Source organism: Ovis aries, chromosome 21 (genome assembly GCF_016772045.2).
Source record: "Ovis aries strain OAR_USU_Benz2616 breed Rambouillet chromosome 21, ARS-UI_Ramb_v3.0, whole genome shotgun sequence".
Taxonomy (NCBI): Eukaryota; Metazoa; Chordata; class Mammalia; order Artiodactyla; family Bovidae; genus Ovis; species Ovis aries.
Window position 1 is genome coordinate 1,600,036 of NC_056074.1, and position 25,539 is coordinate 1,625,574.

Consider the following 25,539-nt stretch of genomic DNA (forward strand, 5'->3'; position numbering starts at 1 on the left):
GGGAACAGATCCCAAGAACAGAGATGAGGATGTGAAGGAAGATGCTTTCCCCACCACACTGCTACTGTACAGATAGGGTGTCTCTATGTAGGATTTTATCTAGGTTCTGTGCTCATGTCATTCGATCTCTTCCATAACAGCTTCCTGAGAAGGGGTGTGCATGAGGTCAAGTGAGACGTCACACAGCTGAACGTATTTTTACTCCATTATTACACCTTTTTAAAATAATTAAGTTATGTATGGAATTCTAAGCAATTCCCTCTGTGTTACTTTTGAGAAATCCAAAGTCATTTTGGTTCCTGTGTGTGACCTGGTTTCTTTTCCTCTCTTAACAATTTGGAAGGCCTTCTCTTGCGCCCAGTTTTCTGAGCTTTCACAATGATGTACACTTATGTGTGGGTTTACTTCAACTGGTCCTGGGTACTCAGTGGGATCTCACAATCTGTAAATCGTAACAACTTTGGGAAATTTTCTTTATTTCATTGATGATTTCCTTTCCTTTATTTTCTCTGTTCTATCTTTATGGAAGTTTTATGGTTTGGATGTCAGATCATTTGGATTTTCTTTAATTTTTATTTTTCTCTTATATTACACCTTTGTGGGGTTTTGCCTTACTTTCTGAGTTTATCATCTTTTGAAACTTTTATTGAAATTTTCATATATGCTGAATTTTTCCAAAGGCTCTTACTTTGTTCGTTGAGCTTTTATTTTCTTAAAACACATATTATCTGGCTCCTGTTTTGTGGTTATAATATCTCCTCTTATTTCCCTAAAGATATTAATAATATGTTAATGAAGCACTCTCCTTGTATAGTTTCTTCCAAGTCGCTTTTATCTGTTTCTGAGGTTTGGTCTCTGTGAAGGCAGACTTCCTATGTCCAGTTGACTAAGCTCTAGTGCCCAGTTACTGGACAAACACTAGTCTAGATGTTGCTTTGAAGGTATCTGTTGATGTGATTAATATTTACAATGAGTTGGCTTTAAGTAGAACAGATTGGGCTTCCCAAGTGGTGCTAGTGGTAAAGAACTACCTGCCAATCCAGAACACATAATGAGACGTGGGTTTGATCCCTGGATCATGAAGATCCCCTGGAGGAGGGCATAGCAACCCACTCCAGTATTCTTGCCTGGACAATCCCATGGACAGAGGAGCATGGTGGGCTGCAGTTTATAGGGTCACAAAGAGTCAGACATGACCGAAGCAACTTAGCATGCATGCACAAAGCAGATTATCTCATATAATGTGGGTTCAGCTCAGTTCAGTTCAGGTGCTCAGTCGTGACTCTTTGTGACCCCATGGACTGCAGCACACCAGGCCTCCCTGTCCATCACCAACTCCTGGAGTTTACTCAAACTGATATCCATTGAGTCAGCGATGCCATCCAACCATCTCATCCTCTGTCGTCCCCTTCTCCTCCCGCCTTCAATCTTTCCCAGCATCAGGGTCTTTTCCAGTGAGTCAGCTCTTCACATCAGGTGGCCAAAGTATTGGAGTTTCAGCTTCAACATCAGTCCTTCCAATGAAAATTCAGGACTGATCTCCTTTAGGATGGACTGGTTGGATCTCCTTGCAGTCCAAGGGACTCTCAAGAGTCTTCTCCAATGCCACAGTTCAAAAGCATCAATTCTTCAGTGCTCAGTTTTCTTTATAGTCCAACTTTCACATCCATACATGACTATTAGAAAAATAATGTGGGTGGATCTTACCTATTCAAAAGAAAGCCTTAAGAAGAAGGAATTCTACCTCATGATTGCAACACAGAAATCTTGGCTGAATTTCCAGCTCTGAGGATTTCAAATCAAAGACTGAAAAATCAGCTCTTCATGAATTTCTAGCCGGCTGGCCTGCCCTATAAATTTCAGACTTGCCAGTCCCACAATCCTATGAGCAAATTTCTTAAAAATCAATCAGTCTCTCTCTTTCTCTGTTTCTCTCCCTCCGTATGTATCTATAATCTATATACCTATCCATGAATCATCTGTCTATCTATTCATCTATCCTATAGTTTCTGTTTTTCTGGGGAAACTTAAGGCAGTCCTTATCTTATAAATGAGAGGATTTCATTCCTTGTCTGATAATCCTGGCTTATCAGTTCATACTGCAGAACAGGGTGGAAGAAAAGTAGAAATCTGATAGGAAGCTCTGAGAACATCAGTAGGGCTTGTCAACTATGATACTGTGTCAATATCCTTGGGTGGGTCAATTTCCACAGTAATGACCCTTATCCCCTGTTCAGAGGGAGGGTGAATACCTGGTTTCTAACAGGTAAGGGACTGGGCAGTAGTGGAAGAAGTGTGTGGGTCTCAGCATGCAATGAGCACATCATATTTACTGTAGTCCACAAATAACCATCCTCACTGTTATTAGAAGGGCTCTTGGGTTAATCTCTGCTTCCCCCAGTGGTCAGTGATTGATATTGCAATATTGTAGATTGATCTCTGCAGGTGTAAGATAATTAATAATCTGTAGATTGAAATAGTGTATGCTCTCCGTAATGACTCCACACTCCAGAGAACTCTCACATACAGGAGGACATCATGATTGTATGCAGTGAAACATCAGAGAATTAATTTATAAAGAAAGATCACTGTTGATGCAAGCTGTGTCCAGAGACAGCTGGCCTGAAGTCTGTGGGCAGGATGCTCGCTTCAAATTATGCTGCTGACTTGGGGCAGTTTTTTCTCCAGTTTGGGAAATTGTTCACCTAAAGGGAAGTGGGGATTGCTGAAAACAGTTGTAACTGGGAAAAAATGCTCCTTTATGTCACCTGGCTAGTCTTTGGTGAGGGTGGCATGTTGTTTAGAGGGAGAATAACTTGTGAGAAGGAACTCAGTTCCTTTTTAGACTAAAGGGAGGGTCAGGAGAACCAGGAATCTGCAAAGCACAGCGTTGATGAGGATGGGGAGGGCAGTCAGCCCAGGTAAGTCTCCTCCTCTCCAGCTCCTATTTGACAAACTTCTGGCTGTTTCTCAAACTATAGCAGAAGTAAGTGGGGGTCAGGGAGGGGCAAGGAGGGACTGTCTGAAAATAAGGGGCATTTGACTATCATGGAAACTGGATTCTACGCCGGGTTACGGGTTTGATTTCTTTGATTTGGCGTCTCTGACCTTGGGCAATCAGCATTTAAAGTGAGGCCCGCCCTCCAGGCACCACTGTACTCCCACATATTTCCTCCTGCTTTTCGTCATTTAGCGCTACTTGATGCAGCCGCCAGCCTGACTGGTTAACCTTCTCACTGCCACTGCGTGTCTAAGCCATCAGCAGTGGTGCACTGGAGCTGGCTCATCTAAGGTTGGGGGTATTGACTTTAAGTGTTCAGGAAGTTGGCAGACAGTTATTAAATCACTGGTAGCCTGATGCCAGCCAGGCTGGGAATAATAGTTATACCATGGAAATCAGCAAACACTCAGATCAGGGCTTTTATTTTTAGAGAACTGGTTTACCAGCACAGCTGGGGATAGGGATACAAGGACAGAAAAACACCACCTACGAGCCCAGAGATCACTAAAGATCCTGCACAAGAAGCCCTGTTCTATACCTGAGAAAATTAGATGTCTATTTTGAAGGTGATGATGATGATGACAGCTAACACTTAGTGACATTTATTATGGATCAAGGACAGTTGCTTTCGAACTGTGGTGCTGGAGAAGACTCTTGAGAATCCCTGGACAGTAAGGAGATCAAACCAGTTAATCCTAAAGGAAATCAACGTTTAATGTCCATTGGAAGGACTGGTGCTGAAGTTGAAGCTCCAATACTTTGGCCAACTCATTGGGAAAGATCCTGATGCTGGGAGAGACTGAAGGCAGGAGGAGAAGAAGGAGGCAGAGGATGAGATGGTTGGATGGCATCAGAAGCTCAATGGACATGAGTTTGAGCAAACCCTGGGAGATAGTGAAGGACAGGGAAGCCTGGCCTGCTGCAGTCCATGGGGTTGCAAAGAGTCCGACGTGACTGAGCGACTGAACAACAACAACAAAGGACAGTTCTAAGCACTTTACTTGTATTAACTCATTTAGGTCTCAAAACAAGTCTGCGATAAAGGGACTATTCTTATGATTCCAATTTTACAGATGGGTACAGAGAAGTGGATTATGTAGTCATGAAACTAGAGTGGACTTGAACCCCAGCAGTCTGGCTCCAGAGGCCCGAGTTGTTCAGTTTTCTCCTGAATTGTATGTTTAACAGACACTTCATCACACTCTCTATCTGAATTTCTCAGTTTATTAAAGACAGAAGCAAACTCTCCAGGATCTGCTCTCCTGATCTCAAACCCATGGGACAAGAGAGGCAGAGCCCTTTGCAAGACATCTTGCTTTTGTGAGTGTTAGTCACTCAGTCATACCAGACTCTCTTGTGACCCTGTGGACTGTAGCCCACTAGGCTCCTCTATCGACGAGACTTTCCCAGCAAGAATGCTGGAGTGGGTAGTCAGTCCCTTCTCCAGGGGATCTGATTGACCCAGGGATGGAACCTGGGTCTTCTGCCTTGCAGGCAGATTCTTTACCATCTGAGCGACCAGGGAAGATTTCAGAACTTTAAATTTGGAGAGATTTTTACCTTAACATGCTAAAAGGGAAAAGCAATTGGATTTTAAATAGTCAGGTTTTTTTTTAATGAAAGAAAAGTTATATTTGCTATTAAGCCTTTGAGAAAGTGGCTTGTTAATAAAATTAACTCATTCTAACAAAGTATTATTTATGATCTCATTATCATTTATTACTGTTAATAATAATTTTTATAATATCAGCAAGTTTGCCATAATGATATTAAGTGATGTAATGTTTTAGTGGCTTAAAATCACTTTGTCATTCTATGAAGAATCACAAAATTCCATGAAAGAAAATAAGAGGCTCTATTAATGCCCTAACTCCCTGGGAGTGTTGGAGAGATGAGTTGCTTGTTCAAGTATGTACAGCTAGTAAGTGATGAATTTGAACTTGAATCCAGACTTTCAGATTCTCAAATAATTTCCGCAAGACTGTATTGGCATTGGAACGTGTCACTAAGCTAGAACTTGCCACTTACTAGGCTCCCCACAACTCTCCAGGGAGCCAATGAGATGCAGGGAGATGGACAGCATCAGGCACCCTTCAGGGAGCCAAATAATCATAATAAAGATAACAGCATATTAAAGCTTCTGTTTTTCCAAAGCATTACCATATAAAAGTACAAATAGAGGGAAGAGAATTCAAAAGATGGCTAGACATAATTTGATCACAAATAATATTTTAACACTTTTGTGTACATGAAAGAAAAAATTCAGAGGATAATCTCAAAGTTTTATTCAAAAGAGTGGATTCTTTTTTCTTGGGTTGGAAAATATGAAATAAGGAAACTATTAGCAAAAACAACAGCTTTTTACATGCTAGGAAAAATGCTAAGAGCTTTCCATACATTATCTCACTTAATACTTGATAAGAATCCTATGCTGAAAGTACTTTAAAAAATGGGAACTGAATCTTACATAGGATTATTTGCTCAAAGTTACACAGTCAACAAGTGGGAGATGCCACTTTATACCATTTTCCAGATTTACAAAAGTTAATTGAGTCTGTTTCTGTTTTGTAAGTAAATTCATTGTATCATTTCTTTTTTAGATTCCACATATAAAAGAATGAGCTTCTGGTTGTAAGGGGGAGGGATGGGAGGAAGGAATAGGTAGGGAGTTTAGGAGGGGCATGTACTCTGCTGTATTTAAAATAGATAAACAACAAGCGGCTTCCCAGGTGGTGCTAGTGGTAAAGAACCCACCATGCAATGCAGGAGACTTAAGAAATGTGGGTCCAATCTCTGGAGGATCCCCTGGAGATCCCCTGGAGAAGGAAACAGCAACCCACTCCAGTATTCTTGCCTGGGAAATCCTATGGACAGAGGAGCCTGGCAGGTGACGGTCCATGGGGTCGCAAAGAGTTGAACACGACTGAGCAACTAAATAACAACAATAAGAACCAACAAAGACCTACTACTGTATCGCACATGGAACTCTGCTCAACGTTCTGCGGCAGCCTGAATGGTAGGGGAGTTTGGGGGAGAATGGGTACATGTATATGTATGGCTGAGTCCCTTTGCTGTTCACCTGAAGCTATCACATTGTTTGTTAATTGGCTACACGTCAGTACAAAATAAAAAGTTAATAAAAATAAGATAATTGTCCTGCTAGCACTGAGATACACATGTAAACACACACACACACAAAACACACACACACACACACACAATTATCATTTGGCAAATCCTTATGAAAGGAGAAGTGTATTTAAAGCCTTGGCTCAAAGCTATGCTCTTGCTTGCGATACTAGTTACAGCTGACGCAGATGATTTTGAAATCTGCACCCAGAAAAACATAAAATGCTCTCTCCTTTCCTTGCTCAAATAAGAACACGGCAAAGCCTAGTACATGCACTAAACAGAAATGGTCTCAGCGATTACAGAGTGAATTTGGACTGTGCAGGCAAATAACCAAGATCATTTCCACCTTCCTCCTTTGACCTAGTAGTTCTTTTCCGACCTGATTCATTCAAGTGATGACTTCCACCTTCTGCCCCACTCTCTTGGTGGAGGTGAGCATCATCCTGATTCAGTTTTGCCTCCTTGATAAGGAAATAGCTGCCTTCTGCACAAAGGGGGAAATAATGGCAAATGTGCAACTGGCACTTGGGATCTGAAGCCAGCATCAACCACCGTGCTTGCTCAGTTATGGACTGCATTTAGACACTTCAGGAATGCTATGATTTGGGGAGAGGGCTGTGATGTGGTGGGTCCACATCTAAGTTCTGGCTGTTTCCCATCTGCTGAGCTGCCTGACCTCTAGGAACCTCCGTTTTTATCTGATAATTAAGCCTCACTCATACCCACTCATAGAGGATAATGAGGTTTCTGGATTCATCAACCACAATGCAGCCCACAAACACTAGGTGCTTTATTGTTGTAATTACTGTAATTAGAATGGATTCAGAAATCAGCTTCGTTTCTCTTGCTCATAATCAAACAATGGAAAGCCATGAGTTGTTGTTTTTTTTTTAACTCTGACTTGTAAGCAGTATCTGGAGAAGGGAATGGCTACCCACTCCAGTATTCTTGCCTGGAGAATCCCATGGACAGAGGATCCTGGCGGGCTATAGTCCATGGGGTCACAAAGAGTCAGACACGACTGAAGTGACTTAACATGCACGTAGGCTATTTCTTGGGAAATATTGAAACTTCTGTCCATGTGAGTCTCAGTGAGCTTGAGAAGACTGCTGCCCACATTATTACATGGGACGCCACCCAAAAGTGGAATGAGCTTAGCTGCAGCTTATGGCCTCCGTCACTCCTTCACCCCTTCAACTTGAAGTCACTCAGACTTTCCTCTTTCACCAAGCAGGGCCCATGCAATACCTTCAGACTTCATGAGATGAAAACTTTTGAAAGGGAGCTCTCTAACTTTCCCAAGGAAAGCTGGCTCACAATTCCCACACTGTACTTTGGGCTGAGCCTCTAATACTTTCCTTGAAGAACCAGAAACACTTACTGTGTTAACAACATTAAGCACACTGTAACATTTCACTTTTTAGCATGTTCTTTTGTGTCTGCACAAAATTTGACTGCTTTAGGGTTTTCAGTATTTCTATTAGGATCAATAAAATATTATTAATGCTATTACCATGAGGTTTTTCTAAAGTAATCCCCAGAAAGTTAATTCATTATTTAGAAGAAAGACACCCAGAAAAAAAAAAAAACTTTTCCCCCTCAAAACCTTCAAATCTTAGTCAAATTTGTCCACAGTATATTATCTGGGAGCCTGGCTTTTTTGTCCCCTGATACTAAGTGGGCCAGTGGACTAAGCATACACAGGAAACCTGCCCAATTCCTTTAAGCCAGCCATGAAGGGAGGGAGGCCACCTAAGTGGATCCGCTGGTCACAGAAACATCAACACAACCCTAGAACCTAACACAGAGCCTCGCACAAGTCAGGCAATTGATTAGAGCTTGATAGACTGGATTAATCTAGACACTTACAAGTTAGGGGCCCAAAACATCACCCAAAGTAGCACAGGTCACCCTGTAACTGAAGATGTTTCTGTGCCCAGCTATTTACAACATCTGGGAACTTGCTGCCTCATGCACGTTGCTTAGAGGGGGAAGGTACACACTATTACTTTTGCCTTTGAAAAGGAGCTCAGGGTGACCCCAAACTTCTGAGGAACAAAGTTCAATCTTTACATTAAAGCAATTATTACAAAATGCAGGCTGTGCACCTGACATTCAATTTCTGAATGTTCTATGTCTCCTGGAATTCACTGATTCACATTCTAGCAAATACAGAATTTATTGGGCTTCTCAAATGTCAGTGTTCTCAAGTTCAGAACTGCATAGGCTTTGGGGGGCTTGTTATAAACAGAGATGCCTGAATTCTACTCTTGCAGATTCTGAGATTCTGATTTGTAGGTGTGGATCTTTTACTTTCTCCAAACTTTTCACTGATAATTTTTTTTTTTTGGTAATACAGGAATTTGCAAAATACAACTCAGTGACCTAGCAGAAGGTTCCTCTGATGTGGACAGAGAATGACCAAGGCAAGTCAACAGATTTTCCTTTCTCCTTAACAAGCAAGAGAGTCTTCTAGAACAAGGTCTCATTTTAATCAGGTTCTCAGGTGGTGCAGAGGCACCTTGGAGTTTGAGAAATACTATATTCAACACACAAAAACAGAATAGAACTTGTTTTTTTTTTCAGGGGGGAGGTTCAGGGCAGTTCAGAGAGAGAGATAAAGCAGCATACCACCGAGGGATCTTGTTAAAAACACAGATTCTGACTTATTTTCAGATGCCGCATTTTAAACATTTCCAGTGATGCTGCTGCTACTGTTGCTTGGAACACATTTTGAGTAACAAAGGTTAAGAGTGAAGGCCGGAGGCAGGGAGCAGGAGTTCCACAAACCGAAATCAAGTGCTGGTTTCCCGACCTTACTAGCTGTGTGACAGCGGGCTGGTTACTTCTTTATCAGAAAAATGGGAGTTGAGGGGAGCAGAGAATAGCACTGATCCATGTACAGGGGTGCGAGCTGGACCATAAAGAAGGCTGAGCACCAAAGAACTGATGCTTTCAAACTGGTGCTGGAGAAGACTTTTGGGAGTCCCCTGGACAGTCAGGAGATCAAACCAGTCCATCCTAAAGGAAATCAACCCTGGATATTCATTGGAAGGACTGATGCTTTGGCCACCTGATGGAAAGAGCTGACTCATTGGGAAAGACCCTGATGCTGGGAAAGATTGAAGGCGGGAGGAGAAGGGGACGACAGAGGATGAGATGGCTGGATGGCATCACCGACTCAATGGGCATGGGTTTGAGCAAACTCTGGGAGATGGTGAAGGACAGGGAAGCCTGGCGTGCTGCAGTCTATGGGGTCACAGAGTCAGACACACTTAGCGACTGAACAACAACAAGAGTATTTGGGTGAGAACTGTATCTCAGCACAGAAGCACTTACAAGGTGCTTACCACAGCTCAAGGACATAGTAACAAACTGACATGCTAACAAATGGGACTCTATCACGGAAAGTTATCAACTTCTCATTTTAAGATTAAGCTGTAATAACCTAGAGGGGTGGGAAAAGGTGGGAGGTGGGAGAGAGATTCGAGAATGAGGGGACATATGTACACCTATGGTTAATTCATGTTGATGTATGACAGAAATCAAATCAATATTGTAAAGCAATCATCAATCAATTAAAAATAGATAAAAATTTTTTTTAAGTTAAGTTTTCAGTCTCATGAAAGCCACCTGAATGAGTGTTTCTGCCTGGCAGTCTCGGTTGCCACACTGCTTTGCCAAATTATATACAAGTTTAGCTGCAACTGTGTTTTCTGGTCACGGGCTTCAGCTGAGCAGGATGATACTCCAAGGACTGAGACCCACATATTCAGACTGTGGCTGCTCCCTGGGCTGCTGCTGACCCACTGGGTCTGGAAGCACAGGGTCACAGTGGGACTAGGCTAGTTCTATTCCATGGTGGTTGCTATTTCCAGCTCATGTTTATGAAATACATATAATTTTAAGGCTTTACCAAGAGAGAGCCTTCCCTCTGTGGTTGATTTTCAGAGTCATAATTACCCTCTTATTACAAGTCAGTGTTCTGGGCTCTGACTCCCCTGGGTTCTCATGGCCGGCTCGTGGGACAGCCAGAGGTATAACACTGGTCAAATCTGCTGACCATGCCATTCCGTGCTAGCAGACTTGGCAGCCTTGTCAAGGGTTTGAGTGGGTTTGGAAGTAGCTCGAGCAGAATCTTGCTTCTCTGAAAGAAATCTGCTTCATGGCCTGAGTTGCCCACTTTTAAAACTCTGAATGCTCTGAACAAGAGCCTGGTGCTAAGACTGTCACGATTTGAGAGTAGAGGATTACCAGGACAGCCAATGACCAATATCCTCCAGCATCCTCTAAGGTCCAAGAGAATGATTATAGAAACATAGGTGTCATGGAATTTTAGAGTGACACATAACTCAGGGTTGCAACAACAGCAAGATGCTCAGATAACTGTGTTATCAACATTCTCATGTGCAAGGAGTCATTAAGCACCTCGCTCTACTTTCTCCAGCTCAGATTTCCTCTTTGACTGCTCCCTGCATTCTAGCCTTTGATCAGGGGAAGTAAGACTCTTTTCCTGTGATTAGATACCCTGGTAGCCAGAGGGAATTCTTCCAGGCATGAATATTCTTTCATTAATGACAGTCTGCTTTTTTCTCTTTTTCTTTCTTGTTCTTTTTAAATCGTCACTCACAACTGAGATGATTTCTCCCTTATTTTAAATAACCTTATAATTAGCTAAATAGTTCACAGATATGAGTTAAAGCCAAACTGTTGGTTCTGCCTCTTCTTGCTCCCCCCACACCTCCCTACTATTTAGCACCAATATAGGGCTTGCATGCATGCACGCTAAGTTGCTTCAGTCGTGTCCGACTCTGTGCGACCCTGTGGACAGCAGCCCACTGGGCTCCTCTGTCCACGGGATTCTCCAGGCAAGAATACGGGAGTGGGTTGCCATCTACTTCTCTTCAATTTAGGGCAGCAGTCCCCAAACCTTTTTGGCACTCAGGGACAGGTTTGGTGGAAGACAAGTTTTAGATGGACCAGGGGTGGTTTGGGGATGATTCAAGCACATTACATTAATTGTGCCCTTTATTTCTATTACTATTACATCAGCTTCAGCTCAGATCATCAGGCAATAGACCCTGGAGGTTGGGTACGCCTCATTAAGGGAATTTGCAGATGGGATAGGGGGACCCAGCAAAAAGTCCTCACATGAGAACAGACAGTGGGGCAAGAAAATGGATTCTCTCTCCTCTTTTCTAGAAGCCAAGACCTCAATCCCGATAGCCAGGCAGCAAATAGGTACTTCTTCAGAAGAGGGCTCTGTGGTCCCCATGGAAGCAAGTCCTCTTGGATTTCCTGGTGAGTTGCCAGGAGTCTGCTGGCCCGGGTTCAGCACTGCTGTGCACGGTACTGCTCTTTCTGGACCATGCGTGGTGGGGTGGGTCCTGAGATAAGAACCACCGGGTCCTCTCAACTACCTCTCTCATAAGAGGTAGTAGGTTTGGGAGAAGGGAGTGGGAGATGAGGAAAGATACTTTGTTTCAGGAAAACATGAGCTCCCAGTAGAAAGGAAAGACTTGAGCTGATAAAAGAAAGACTTTATTCCCTTGGAAGAAAGAATACCTGCCACAGAATCCCAATCCCAAATCCAAGTATAGGGGGAAGCTGGAGAGCAAGGGACAATGAGGTGTTTGACAGCGGATGCAACCCATGGGCAAAGCTGGGTCCCTGGGGAAGGGAAAACACATTCTTTAGACCACGTGAAAAAGTATCAATATATGGCAGGTGGGTCCTCAGTCCTGAACTTTGGTTAAGCCAAATGAGCTTTTAAAAACAAAGGAAAACTGCTGTTTCTGATGGGGGTTATAGATATTTAACGAACATACCTGCACTGAAGACCTAGCTCAGGGATTTTTATGGTAATTAGAGGATGAGCCCTGAAGAATTGATGCTTTCGAACTGTGGTGCTGGAGAAAAGTCTTGAGAGTCCCTTGGACTGCAAGGAGATCCAAGCAGTCAATTCTAAAGGAAATCAGTCCTGAATATTCATTGGAAGGACTGATGCTGAGGCTGAAGCTCCAATACTTTGGGCACCTGATGTGAAAAACTGACTCATTTGAAAAGACCCTGATGCTGGGAAAGATTGAAGGTGGGAGGAGAAAGGGGTGGCAGAGGATGAGATGGTTGGATGGCATCACCAACTCAATGGACATGAGTTGGAGCAAACTCTGGGAGATAGTGAAGGACAGGGAAGCCTGGCATACTGCAGTCCATGGGCTGGCAAAGAGTCCGACATGACTTAGCAACTGAACAACAACAAAATTAAAATACACACTGAATAAAAAACAAGCTCCCTTAGTCTTTTTCCTTAACACAGTGATTATTATTATTTTCATGCTAACCCATTGTGGAAACCCATAGCTTTGCCAGCAAAACAACATCCTGCCACCGTTAAAAGTATGTTACAATTTGTGGCTGTGGACCCAGTATTTGACATGGAGTGGTGTTCTATTTCCACCCAATTTAATTATATGCTCCCTTTATATATCGTGGATAGCTCACACTAGCAGAATTGTTTTGGCTGGTGAAAAACTGGCCATGACTTGTCATAATAGGCTGGTTTATAGAACCACTGAAGTATAGCTACTGCCCATCATTCGAGAATTATGGCACCATAACAACCCTTTATTTACATATACTGCTGAGACAGTAAAAAAAGCAAATAGATTTCTTAAGTTGAGACAGCAGAAATCTCCCCCCAGGGCATGTGGCCCTCGGTGCGGCAGTAACATCGGCAAGCCTAAATAACTTCAGTGTTTGGCGTCTGTGTTTCAGCAACACATCATTTCATGGGCAGTTCGCAACATTCTAATAATAAAATGGAGTCTAAATTTGGAGTTGGGCTTCACCAACAGTAGATGGTAATGTACACAGCGGAATCTCTATGTGATTTGTGAGGAAGGTTTAAATTTGCTAATCACACTCCCACTGAGAGATTCCACAGAGGGCCTGAAGTGGAATCAGATGGCAAAGCCTTCAGCCAGGAGAGCCTGACCTAGTTTACGTTAACTCAGATCCTGCATCTGAGTAAAGTCAGGGATTCTTTCATCTTCAGACTCTGAAAGAGTCTTAGCTTTCCCCTCATACAACAGAAACCCTCTATAAATCCACACCATCCCTGCCTCTCTCCCCCTCTTTTTGCCTACTCCATTCTGTCCTCTTCATGATCTCTGGGGAAAATTTTACTGGGGTAAAGCATCATTGCTCTCATTGACTGTCTTGATAGTTCATGTAAATTGCCTCCTCCTTGTTCTTTCGGAGTTGCACTAGACTTGTTTGTAATACACACATTTTAAAAGCTTCCTCCAAAACATCTCTTCACTTCTGTTTCTAGGGGGGTGTCTTCACCCTCAGGAGCCCTTTAGCTTCTAGTGAAGTCCCACGTCTGCCTGTGAAAGGGTAGTGCGTGGTCATCACGACTCAGATTGTTACCAGTCTTTCTGCACTGATATGCAAGTGGTCCAAAGGGGGCAGACACTTCAAAGGGCATCCTGTTCCTTCCGGCTGCTGAGACCTGGGAAGGTGTAGAGAGGATAGGGAGAGGGCTCCAGACAGCACCTTGCAGGCCCCTGCAGCTAGCCTGCTGAGCCCTTGGGATTCTGCAAAGCGACTGGCTCCTGTGATTGCCAACTTCAATCAGGGGGTTAAGAGGCTGAGCCAGCACGGGTGGGCGGAATCCACCTCTCTGGGAGAGCGCTTGGGTTGGTGATGCTTGAGAGAGCGGTCTGGCAGGTCTGCCTCCCCCCACCATCCCACCCCCTATCCCCCCCACCCCAGCCTCCCCCCCAGTGGCGGGAGCCCAGGGCGCTCACCTCCGGAGGCCAGGCCGGCACAGCTGCCTCCGTGCTGGCAGGGCCCGCGCTCGCAGGCGTCGGGGTAGAGCACGCAGCCCAGCTTCAGCTCCGTCAGGCCCACCACCTCGGCGAAGCTGCTGCGCTTGTTCTGCAGCGGCAGCTCATTGTCATTCAGCACCACGGAGTCCAGGCAGCCCTGGAAGCCACTCAGCACCTGCGTGGCCCGTGCGTCGGTCAGGCTGCGGATGCTGTCCGCCTGCACCAGGGCGCCGAAGTAGATGGCGCTCTCGGTGCCCAGCTTCTGGAAATAGAGGGGTGCCCGGCGGCGCTCCACGTAGCTGTCGTCCAGGGCCAGGCTGGTGAAGTTGCGGTTGAGCTCCAGGAAGACTGAGTGCCAGCTTCCGTCGTTGACTGCACGGCCTGAGATGCCCAGGATGCCGGGGCCGCTGCCGCAGTCCAGCTGAAACCACAGCCTGCCGTCCACGATCTGTGCGGAACCAACACCGGGGCGCTTTTCAACGTGCATCTGGCCGTGCGCTCTTGGGTACCCCATTCCCAACCCCCGTTCCCAACTTGGCTGTTGATCCACGTACAAATCTGCTATGGTTTGGTTTTTAATAATTACGCTTTCTTCTCATTATATGCCATGAAAATGCATACCTGAGATTTCACAAATTGTCTTGTAATTAGCAATAGGAGTGCAGGCTCAGAAATCCACCCTAATATTTCAGAATACTCCTATTGTGCCCATCTTCATCCTTTAAAAATTCACCGCAGTCTTCTGTTTAGGGGGGTCATTTATTCTGTGCGCCCTTCCAAACTATGACCAGCACAGAGTGAGTTCTGTAAACTCATTAATATTCATTTACAAATATTTTTTGAACATCTACTGTGTGCCAAGCAGAGTGGCAGTGCCTGTGAGGACCACTGAGCAGAGTTGTCACCCCTGTCCTCCTGGGGCTTCTGTTTGAGCGGGGACACGGCCATGAGTCAAATAAGCCCAGAAACACATGTATATGCCCCAGGAAAGTCTGTGCGACTGTGCTGTAGGGGGTAAAGGAGGCCACGTAGATGTCTTACTTTCCAGCTTCATGCATGTGTAAAGTTCATAAACTCTCTTATTAAGTGCTAGCCATCTCCTTACAACAGTTCTTCAGGGTTGCTATTCATCATTTAGGTTAAGATTATCTTAAAAAGTCCTCAGGGCTTGGCCAGTTGCTAGGAACATATGTATATTCACTGCTACATTAAAAAGGGATAACCAACAAGGACCTACTGTACAGCACAGGGAACTCTGCTCAGTGTTATGTGGCAGCCTGGATGGGAGGGGCTTTGGGGGAGATTATATGGCTGAGTCTCTTCGCTGTTCACCTGAGACTATAACAACACTTAATCAGCTATATCTCAATACAAAATAAAAAATTTAAGAAAAAAGAATGGATGTGTATTTCATGACCTCAGGAGCTCCAGAAGGATCTGGCTAACTGTGCACACCTTACAGATACTCCCAGCCCCTGGTCTGGCGTCAGCTACAGAGAACGGCCTGCTGTTTCTGTTGCCCTGGTGAGGGAAGGCACCCAGGTCTCCCCCGCCCCAAGCAGGCTAACTCCAAAAGGACAGCAAACTCAGGGTCATGTGCCACCAGAGGATGCCAGCAGGCCGAATGCTGCTGGGCCGGTCCTGGTCCTCCAGGGAGAGCCAGGATCAGCTGCTGTGGAGGAGACAGGCTGGCCTTTCCTCTGTTGCCCAGCCTCATGTGCATTTCTCAGAGATGCGAGATGGTATGAGGATCTGGGGAATGAAGGCCAGAGCACTGTCTCGTCAGCAAGTCAGTATTGGGCCACGAAGGGTTTCACGGCCAGAAAGCATGAAACAGAAGCTATAGTTCTGTCCTTTGTGAACCAGCAGAAGAACCCAGTGGAGGCCAGCCTCTGAGTCTCACCAGGGCAGCCAGCCTTCACCTGGGATCTGCCGACGGGCGCAGTCTTGGGCCAGGACCTGGGGAGAGAGCAGGAGCTTGCAGAGAGAGAAAGGGAAACGGGCAGAGGGGAAGGCACGGGGGCGCTCAGGGCACTGGGGCCAGGGACGTGCCAGTATCACAGAAATAACCTGAATCCATCTTTCCAAGATGCATTTGGCTCCTGACAGACCTGTGAGGGACGGGTACACCACCACTCACCCTCACAAATGGGATACTTTTCTATGCCTCAGCATTTTTTGCAGGCAACTAATTCCTAGGGACTCTCACTTCTGCCACTGAGACTCCATGAACTCATTGGCACCCTCTCTTCCTACATATAAAGTTTATGCCACATAATATGTGTATATGAAAGGCAGGAGGCTCTGTGAACCAGGCAGAGCCTTGGGATTTAGGAACGAGAAATCAAATTCCAGCTTTGTCATGTATCACACAAGTTCCCTAGAGAGAACTGGTTGGCGTCTGGGTCTGAAAAGTGGAAGTGTTAGTTTTTCAGTCCTGTCTGAATCTTTGCAGCCCCATGCACTGTAGCCTGCCAGGCTTCTCTGTCCATGGGATTCTCCAGGCCAGAATACTGGAGTGGGTTGGCATTCCCCTCACCGGTGATCTTCCCAATCCAGGGATTAAACCCAGGTCTCCCACATTGTAGGCAGATTCTTTACTGTCTGAACCACCAGGGAAGCTCTGGGTTTAAGACCCTTTATAGAGAAAGCAAAGAGAACTGCCGTGGCTTATTTTACAAGGAGAATGAGTCCACTACAGAATTGCCAGCCGCCTTGTACGTGGTACATACATCCTGTGCTTGGTAATGCAAATGTATGCAGGCCAAAAGACTGGAGACAAATGTTCCTTTTCAGAGATCATTCATGTGTAATCTATGTTGTTGTTTTTGTCATTGTTTTGGTTGTTGTTCAACAAAATGTACTGAATGAACATTGTAAATCACTCCAGAATACTTGCTCAGTGACAACTCCTGGATAATATCCATATTTTTATTTCAGTGTCAGTAATAAAGCGATCAAATGTGACTTTGGGGACTACCTGCCTCTGGCACAGTCCATCTGCTGTAGTGCTCAGTGGCTGTAGAGTCTATAGGGGTCCCCAGTCTATCAAGGAAAACCTTGGAGTGAGGGTGCACATCATCTAAGGTTTTGTAAAAGGATGTATTTAATTCATATATTACTTGGTACATTCCCCTCCCTAACCCTAACCTCCATCTCTTGGGATAATAATCAAGTTATAAATTCATCCAGGAGAACTTACGTGGCTCTGATGTAGTCACATACGTACATGCTCTATCACTAAGGAAGACAAAATTATCCCATGGTAATACAGTGTATTGTTAAGCTTACTGTTTTGTCTTCCCTATTGAAAAAAATAACAGCAACAACACAGCTGAGTGAATAGAAAGCCACATACCTAAATGACCCCCAGCTTTTGAAAATAAAAGTGACTCATACCTTCTAAATTCTAGGAATTTGGAATTTTAAGCCTTGTCTAGATGCCAAACTAGAATGCTGATACCAAAAACTACCTTGTAAAAAGTCAATATCTGGCTATTTTACAAGTATATTATGCCAAGAGGCGGAGAAGGCAATGGCATCCCACTCCACTACTCTTGCCTGGAGAATCCCATGGACAGAGGAGCCTGGTAGGCTGCAGTCCATGGGGTCGCTACTAGTCAGACACGACTGAGTGACTTCACTTTCACTTTTCACTTTCATGCATTGGAGAAGGAAATGGCAACCCACTCCAGTGTTCTTGCCTTGAGAATCCCAGGGACGGGGGAGCCTGGTCGGCTGCCATCTATGGAGTTGCACAGAGTCGGACACAACTGAAGCGACTTAGCATGCCAAGAGGAAGAGAGAATGCTTTCATATCTGAGTCCTCTCAACTTGGAAAATTATACTCTGATCATATTTAGTTTTTCTGTCTTCAGAATGGAGTTTATCCAGTTTTAAAGAATCTCTCTTTTAAGAGGACAGAGCTTCTTCAAAACAGAGGGCAAGTTAGTTTAACAGAAACTGAAGTGTACGTGAAACTATAAGAAAAGTCTACAGCAAGGATCTGAAATGGTGTGTTTGTCGGGGTGGAGAAGTGGAGACAGGAAGGCAACGTGTTCAATTAAAGCATAATGTCACAAAAGGTGCAGGTATTCAGGGTTGTCTGAAATCAGCGATGTGCTTTAATCCGGATCTTCAGTGGCTTGGGTTTAGGGAGACAAATTATCAGAGCTATAAGTCACCTTGTAAGAAAGCAGGATTTTGCATAAGAAAGTATCAATTACGGTGCAAAGTCTGACTGCTTCAGCCTGTGTGTGGCTCTGGAAGTGCACATCATTATGAACTTGCAAGAAGGTTACAAACACTCTTTGAAAGGGAATGTGTCAAAAACCTATTTTTAAGATGGCCATTAATAGTTACCTGGCAAACAGTAGGATGGACACAATAAAGGTAAGGTCCTAGTAGAGGCAGAAGGGATTAAGAAGAGGTGGCAAGAATACACTGAACTGCACAAAAAGATCTTCATGACCCAGATAACCACAAGGATGTGATCACTCACTTAGAGCCAGACATCCTGGATGCAAAGTCAAGTGGGCCTTAGGAAGCATCACTACGAACAAAGCCAGTGGAGCTGATGGAATTCCAGCTAAGCTATTTCAAATCCCAAAAGATGATGCTGTTCAAGTGCTGTATTCAATATACCAGCAAATCTGGGAAACTCAGCAGTGCACAGAGGACTGGAAAATGTTAGTTTTCATTCCAATCCCAAAGAAGGGCAGTTCCAAAGAATGTTCAAAGTACTGAACAATTGCACTCATTTCACATGTTAGTTGGTTATGCTCAAAATCCTTCAAGCTACGTGAACTGAGAATTTCCAGATGTACAAGCTGGGTTTCGAAAAGGAAGAGGAATCAAAGATCAAACTGTCAACATTCGTTGGATCACAAAGAAAGCAAGGGAGTTCCAGAAAAAACATCTGCTTCATTGACTATGCAAAAGCCCTTGACTCTGTGGATCACAACAAACTGTGGGAAATTCTTAAGGAGAAGGAAATACCAGACCAACTTACTTGTCTCCTGAGAAGCTTGTATGCAGGTCAAGAAGCAACTGTTAGAACCTTATGTGGAAAAACAGACTGGTTCAAAATTGTCACCCTGTTATACGCAGAGTACGTCATGTGAAATGCCAGGCTGGATGAAGCACCAGCTGGAATCAAGGTTGCTGGGAGAAATATCAACAACCTCAGATATGCAGGTGATACTACTTTAGTGGCAGAAAGTGAAGAGGAACTAAAGAGCCTCTTGATGAGGGTGAAAGAGGAGAGTCAAAAAGTTTGCTTAAAACTCAACATTCAAACAACTAAGATCATGGCATCTGGGCCCATCACTTCATGGCAAATAGAAGTAGAAAATGTGGAAACAGTGACAGATTTTATTTTCTTGGGCTCCAAGGCTCCAAAATCACTGTGAACAGTGACTTCAGCCATGAGCTTAAAAGACGTTTGCTCCCTGGAAGAAAAGCTATAAAAAACTAGACAGAGTATTAAAAAGCAGAGACATCACTTTGCTGACAAACATCCATATAGTCAAAGCTATGGTTTTTCCAGTAGTCATGTATGGATGTGAGAGTTGGACCATAAAGAAGGTTGAGTGGTGAAAAACTGATGCTTTCAAATTGTTTTGCCTGAGAAGATTCTTGAAAGTCCCTTGGACTGCAAGGAGATTACACCAGTCAATCCTAAAGGATATCAACCCTGAATATTCATTGGAAGGACTGATGCTGAAGCCGAAGCGCCAATCTTTGGCCACATAATGTAAACAGCCAACTCATTGGAAAAGACTGTGGTGCTGGGAAAGACTGGAGACAAAAGAAGAGAGCAACAGAGGATGGGATGGTTCGATGGCATCACTGACTCAATGGACATGAACTTGAGCAAATGCCAGGAGACAGTGAAGGACAGGGAAGCCTGGTGTGCTGCAGTCCATGGAGTTGCAAAAGCTGGACATCACTGAGCGACTGAACAACAACATACAGTAGATGCGCACAAAATATAGTTTTAATGAGTACACAATGAATGAATCTCAGTCCTCTGAATCTCTTCTTTTGATAAACGGTGTAGTACTCCTGATCTGCTTGCCACTGCCAGAGGCCAGGTCCACTATTGATTAGTTAAGGCAAGTCATTGATGCTCTCTGAACCTCAGTTTTCTTAGAGGTGAAAAAGTAGACACTCACACGTGTGCACAAGAGAGTGAGAATAAAAATACATGGAAGCTGCTGTAAAGCACAGGGAGCTTAGTCTGGCGCTCTGTAATGACCTAGAGGGATGGCGGGATGGGAGGGAGGTTCAAGAGTGGGGATGCAGGTATACACACACTATTCACGTTGTACAGCAGAACTAACACAACAACTTCCCTGGCAGTTCAGATGGTGAAGGAGCTTCCTCACACACAGGGTCATGCAGTACACTAATGCATACATGTGGAATTTAGAAAGATGGCAACGATAAGCCTGTATGCGAGACAGCAAAAGAGACACAGATGTATAGAACAGTCTTTTGGACTCTGTGGGAGAGGGCAAGGGTGGGATGATTTGGGAGAATGGCATTGAAACGTGTATAATATCATATATGAAACGAATCACCATTCCAGGTTCGATGCATGATACTGGATGCTTGGGGCTGGTGCACTGAGACGATCCAGAGGGATGCTATGGGGAGGGAGGAGGGAGGGGGCTTCAGGATGGGGAACACGTGTATACCTGTGGCGGATTCATGTTGATGTATGGCAAAACCAATACAATATTGTAAAGTAATTAACCTCCAATTAAAATAAATAAATTTATATTTAAAAAATTTTTTAAAAAGGAATCTTCCTGCAGTGCAGGAAATTCAGGTTTGATCCCTGGGTAGGGAAGATCCCCTGGAGAAGGAATTGGAAACCCACTCCAGTATTCTTGCCTGGAGAATTCCATGGACAGAGGAGCCTGGCGGGCTACAGTTCCCAGGATTGCAAAAAATCAGACGTGACTGAGTGAAAAGCAGTTAAACTGGGCTTCCCAGGTAGTGCTAGTGGTAAAGAACCTGTCTGCCAGTGCAGGAGACTTAAAGAGACTCAGGTTGGATCCCTGGGTTAGGAAGATCCTTTGGAGAAGGAAATGGCAACACACTCCAGTATTTCTGCCTGGAGAATTCCATGGACAGAGGAGCCTGGAGGGCTACAGTCCACAGGGTCGCAGAGTTGGACACAATGGAAGAGACTTAGCACACACACTAACGAGCAAGTACTTCTTGTACTTTTGCTATAATATTGGACCTGAAAGACTAACATAGGGAAAAATATTACTTGTGTCTTGGGAATCTCTCCTAGTGACCCAACATGTTTCTTTTATAGGTTTGAGGAGAGCCACGGAACCTATCCCACCATTTTCATCATGACTTTGGCTGCCAGGAAATTCAGAGCTATGGTCTGTGTTCAGCGAATCCCTGGTCTAGATTTTTCAATGGTCTGTTCATCCCTATTTTACTAGTTGAATGTTAGCCTTTTCTTTCATATATTTTCAAAAGTTCAAGCATAATTAACTTATTATATTAGTTTCAGGTGTGCCACATGGTGAATCAATATTTTTATACATTACAAAATGATCATCACTGTTGAGTCTAGCTACTATCTGTCGCTGTACAAAGTTATTACAGCATTATTGACCACATTCCCTATGCCATATATTACATCCTCATGGCTTATTTATAACTGGAAGTCTGTCCCTCCTGATCCCCTTCCCCTAATTCACCTATCCCTGTTTTCATCTTAATGGTGCTTTGATTTTATCACTTTTGAATTTTTACAGTGAGCCTGGAATCTCTTTTGGAAGTGACAAAGTATCAATCGTAAACAGAAGGGTGAGCGCCTCCTTGTCCATGAGCATGTTCATTTCCTGGGGTCTCCATGCAATTCTTCAACTGTCTTCGAGGGGTACCCTCTACCTTGCAGGTCATCTTAAGTACTTTTTAGAGAATGTGCTTTAGCTGGGAAAATATAAGCAACCAAGAGGTGCAATTTAAACAAAGCACTGCAACGTAGTCGTTGAACCAAAGCACAAGGCACACGCTGAACCTAGAGCCAATGAAATTAAATCTTGCATGAGGCTGAAAATGTTGAGCAAGCAGATTCAAATCCCCTAAGTGGATATTCCTGGCGACTGCAGGGGAGTATCCGCAGTAGTTTAGCACAGCTGTGTCCTGCTTTGGGCAAAGCCAACATATGAAAAGCAAACTTACCCAACAGACAGATTGGGGCGGGGGTGATTATTCACATCACAAAGGGATTAATGGAAGGGTTCCTTCAAATAGCAAGCATCCCTAGTTTATTAGAATTCCATTTATAGAGATTCAATTTACACAACTCTCAGAAACACACTTGGTTCATGAAATACAATATACCTTAGGAGCTAGAGCTGCATAAAAGTTGAATTATTCTTCTTTCCCATCCCTAGGGTTCTGCACACTTTAGACGTTTGCCAGTGAAGTGTCAAATGACACGTTCCATTTTAGGATCAAGCCATTCATATCCCATATTTTTGTTCTCTCTCAAATTTAACGCTATTTAAAAGAACTGCTAATAGAAAGTATTTGCTTCCTAAGGATGTTCAGCAGCTGCCTGTCCTCTTAAAGCTGGAAGGAGAGAGGGGAAGGTCAGTGACACCTGGGCAGGGTCCCTGGAGCTGCAACCTCTCTCTACATGAGCAGAGTGCCTTCCTAGTAATCATACAATCCTGCCTCTCAGGGCTGTTTAGGATGGAGGGGACACATGTATATCTACGGCCAACTCATATCGATGTATGGAGGAAACCATCGCAAAATTGTAAAGTAACTATCCTCCCATTAAAATGAATATATAAATTAAAAAAATAAAATTACAAAAAAGAAAGTGAGCTAAGGATGCTAGGAAGCTTGCTTCAGTAGCCAGGAGGTTAAAAAGACAGGACTTAGGTTTTTGAATTTATCCTCTTCCATCATGAAGATCTGATTTGAATTCACTGTTTTCTAAAACTGTGCATCCCAAGTGTTTCTCTCTCTCTCTCTTTTAATAAATCTGTCCAAAACTTTTCTAGGTGGTATACTTTCTTTTTTTTTTTTTATTTTTTGGCCCTTAGGCATGCAGGATCTTCGTTCCCAACCAAGGACTGAACCCTAACACTACACTGTAAGTGTGGGAGCCTTACCACTGGGCCACCAGGGAATTCCCTTGTTTTTTTTTGAAAACACTGTTTTCCTAACGGGGCTGAAATGATTCTCTGATTTGAGTGAGTCAGGGTAGCGGGAGATTCCTCATGAAAGTGGCTCACTCCCTCCGCACAGAGCCTGGAGTTCCCGAGGCAGGTGTATGAAGTCTATGTGGCGGGGGGGCCGTCACATCTCCTCCCTCCAGGATTAAAGCCGGAGTCATCTAACCAGCAGCAGCATCTAACCTAACAAACAGCCAAAGCACAGGTGCCAACACAGCCCACCACGATCCCCACTGCGCCGAGGGACAGAGCAGCAGGAAGGAGAAGACCGCCCGCCATTTCCCCGTGGATGAGCGGGTCCTGTTGGACAGACGCCACCCACCTCTGAAGGCACGTCCAGAGGAAAAGTGTTCCATTAAACATGGCTCCCTCCTAGGCCCCCTTCCCCTCCCATCCAGAAGGCTTTGTCTTGTCTACAGAAGCCCACTTGGTTTTGGATGGAGTGAGCTGTAGTAACAACACTGAAATGGCACCCCACTCCAGTACTCTCGCCTGGAAAACCCCATGGACAGAGGAGCCTGGTGGGCTGCAGTCCATGGCGTCGCTAAGAGTTGGACACGACTGAGCGACTTCACTTTCACTTTTCACTTTCATGCATTGGAGAAGGAAATGGCAACCCACTCCAGTGTTCTTGCCTGGAGAATCCCAGGGACAGTGGAGCCTGATTGGTTGCCGTCTATGGGGTCGCACAGAGTTGGACACGACTGAAGCGACTTAGCAGCAGCAGCAGCAGCAGCAACACTGAAAGCCGGAGACAGCAAGGGGATGGAAAGCGTGGTGTGAGCGAGACTGGAGGCGAGGCCAGGCTCGGCACGCTGTAGCCGTACAACCTTGTAAGTAATCCAGCCTCTCTGAACCTCTCATGTCCGACTCTTCACGATCCCATGGACTGTAGCCCACCAAGCTCCTCTGTCCAGGGATTTCCCAGGCAAGAATGCTGGAGTGGGTTTCCAGGCCCTCCTCCAGGGGGTCTTCCCTACCCAAAGATCGAACTTGGGTTTCTTGTGTCTCCATATGGGATCCCAGGTGGCACTAGTGGTGAAGAACCTGCCTGCCAATGCAGGAGATGCAAGAGACTCGGGTTCAATCCCTGGGTCAGGACGATCCCCTGTAAGTGGCAACCCACTCCAGTGTTCTTGCCTGGAGAATCCCATAGACAGAGGAACCTGGTGGGCTATACAGTCTATGGGGTTGCAAAGAATTGTACATGACTGAGTATATATAGATATAAATAAATCACATTTATTATATTAACTTCATAACACAAACCAAATGAGGCATGTAAACTGTTAGTATTATTGCTGCTGTTGTTTTTATGAAGGCATCAGAGGCTCTGATGTGAATACAAATGCAAGACTTGCTCTAAAGGAAATCTAGTGCCTTTGGAGTTTCTGAGGCTGGGAATGGTTTTAAAATTAGGCTACTTGGGCCAGAAGAGGGCATATGGAATCTTCTATACCCCAGATCTCCAATGTCCTTCCAGGGCAAGAAGAGAAGTGACCTTCAGGGGTCACTGGGGATAGACCCATGTGGTATAAGAGGATACAGTCAGCCTTTTGAAAGGACCACCCCTGCCGTGGAATTGATTAGGAAACACTCTAATGAACTGTTGAGTGATTACAGCTCAAAGGAGGCCAGCCCTTGAACCCACTCTAGAGAGAGGTACCCCAGTCTCCAAAGAGGCAATTCTGAAGCTGAATGTACAAAAGGAAATGGGGTATTGGCACACTTCCCAGTTTTGCTGCTGTTCCCCTGGCTCTAAACTCAGCTTCTGGTTTCTGAACTTAAAAGACAAAACGATTTCAGACTCCAGTCCAAGAGCCAAAATACTAACATGAGAACTGACTGCAGGAAAAGATAACCCATTTTAATTACCTTCAGTATGATGCAGGGGTTTGCTCTGGTGTACATTATAATCCCGTTGCTTTGCAGGGTCCGCAGACGCAGGGCCAGTTTAAAGTCTTCTTCTTTGCTGTTTTCAGAAAGCCTGTATTTGATGTAACTGTTTCCAGCAAAGCTGAGAGAAGTGTGCCCTGAAAAGACCATGATGAGGAGACATAGATACTTTGAACATCCAGACACCAGAAGGGACCCATGGAATCACCAAACTACCAATCAAGTTGATTAAAGACTGGGAAGTTGGCAAAGGCATTGAGGACCAATGATTTTGGATTAAAAACTGGTTCTCCATTTTGGGTCACATTCCAATTTCAAAGTAAAAAAAAATAGTATTTAACTAGTCAGATGCCCCAAATTTGAGTTTCTCATGTCAAGGGCAACCTGGTATGTTCTCTAACCAGAATTTTCCTAGAGTCACTAAACTCCCAATTCCTGCTTTCTAAAATTA

General features: G+C 44.5%; 1 protein-coding gene across 1 annotated transcript in view; it reads right to left on the reverse strand.

The window, feature by feature from the left end:
• FAT3 (FAT atypical cadherin 3) overlaps nt 1–25,539 on the reverse strand; it is an 817,465-nt gene that overhangs the window by 17,343 nt on the left and 774,583 nt on the right. Inside the window, exons 22-23 of the mRNA XM_060404221.1 lie at nt 25,068–25,225; nt 13,948–14,416 (exon numbers count right to left, since the gene is read on the reverse strand). Coding sequence (XP_060260204.1) covers nt 13,948–14,416; nt 25,068–25,225 — 627 coding nt within the window. The remainder of the gene's footprint in view (nt 1–13,947; nt 14,417–25,067; nt 25,226–25,539) is intronic.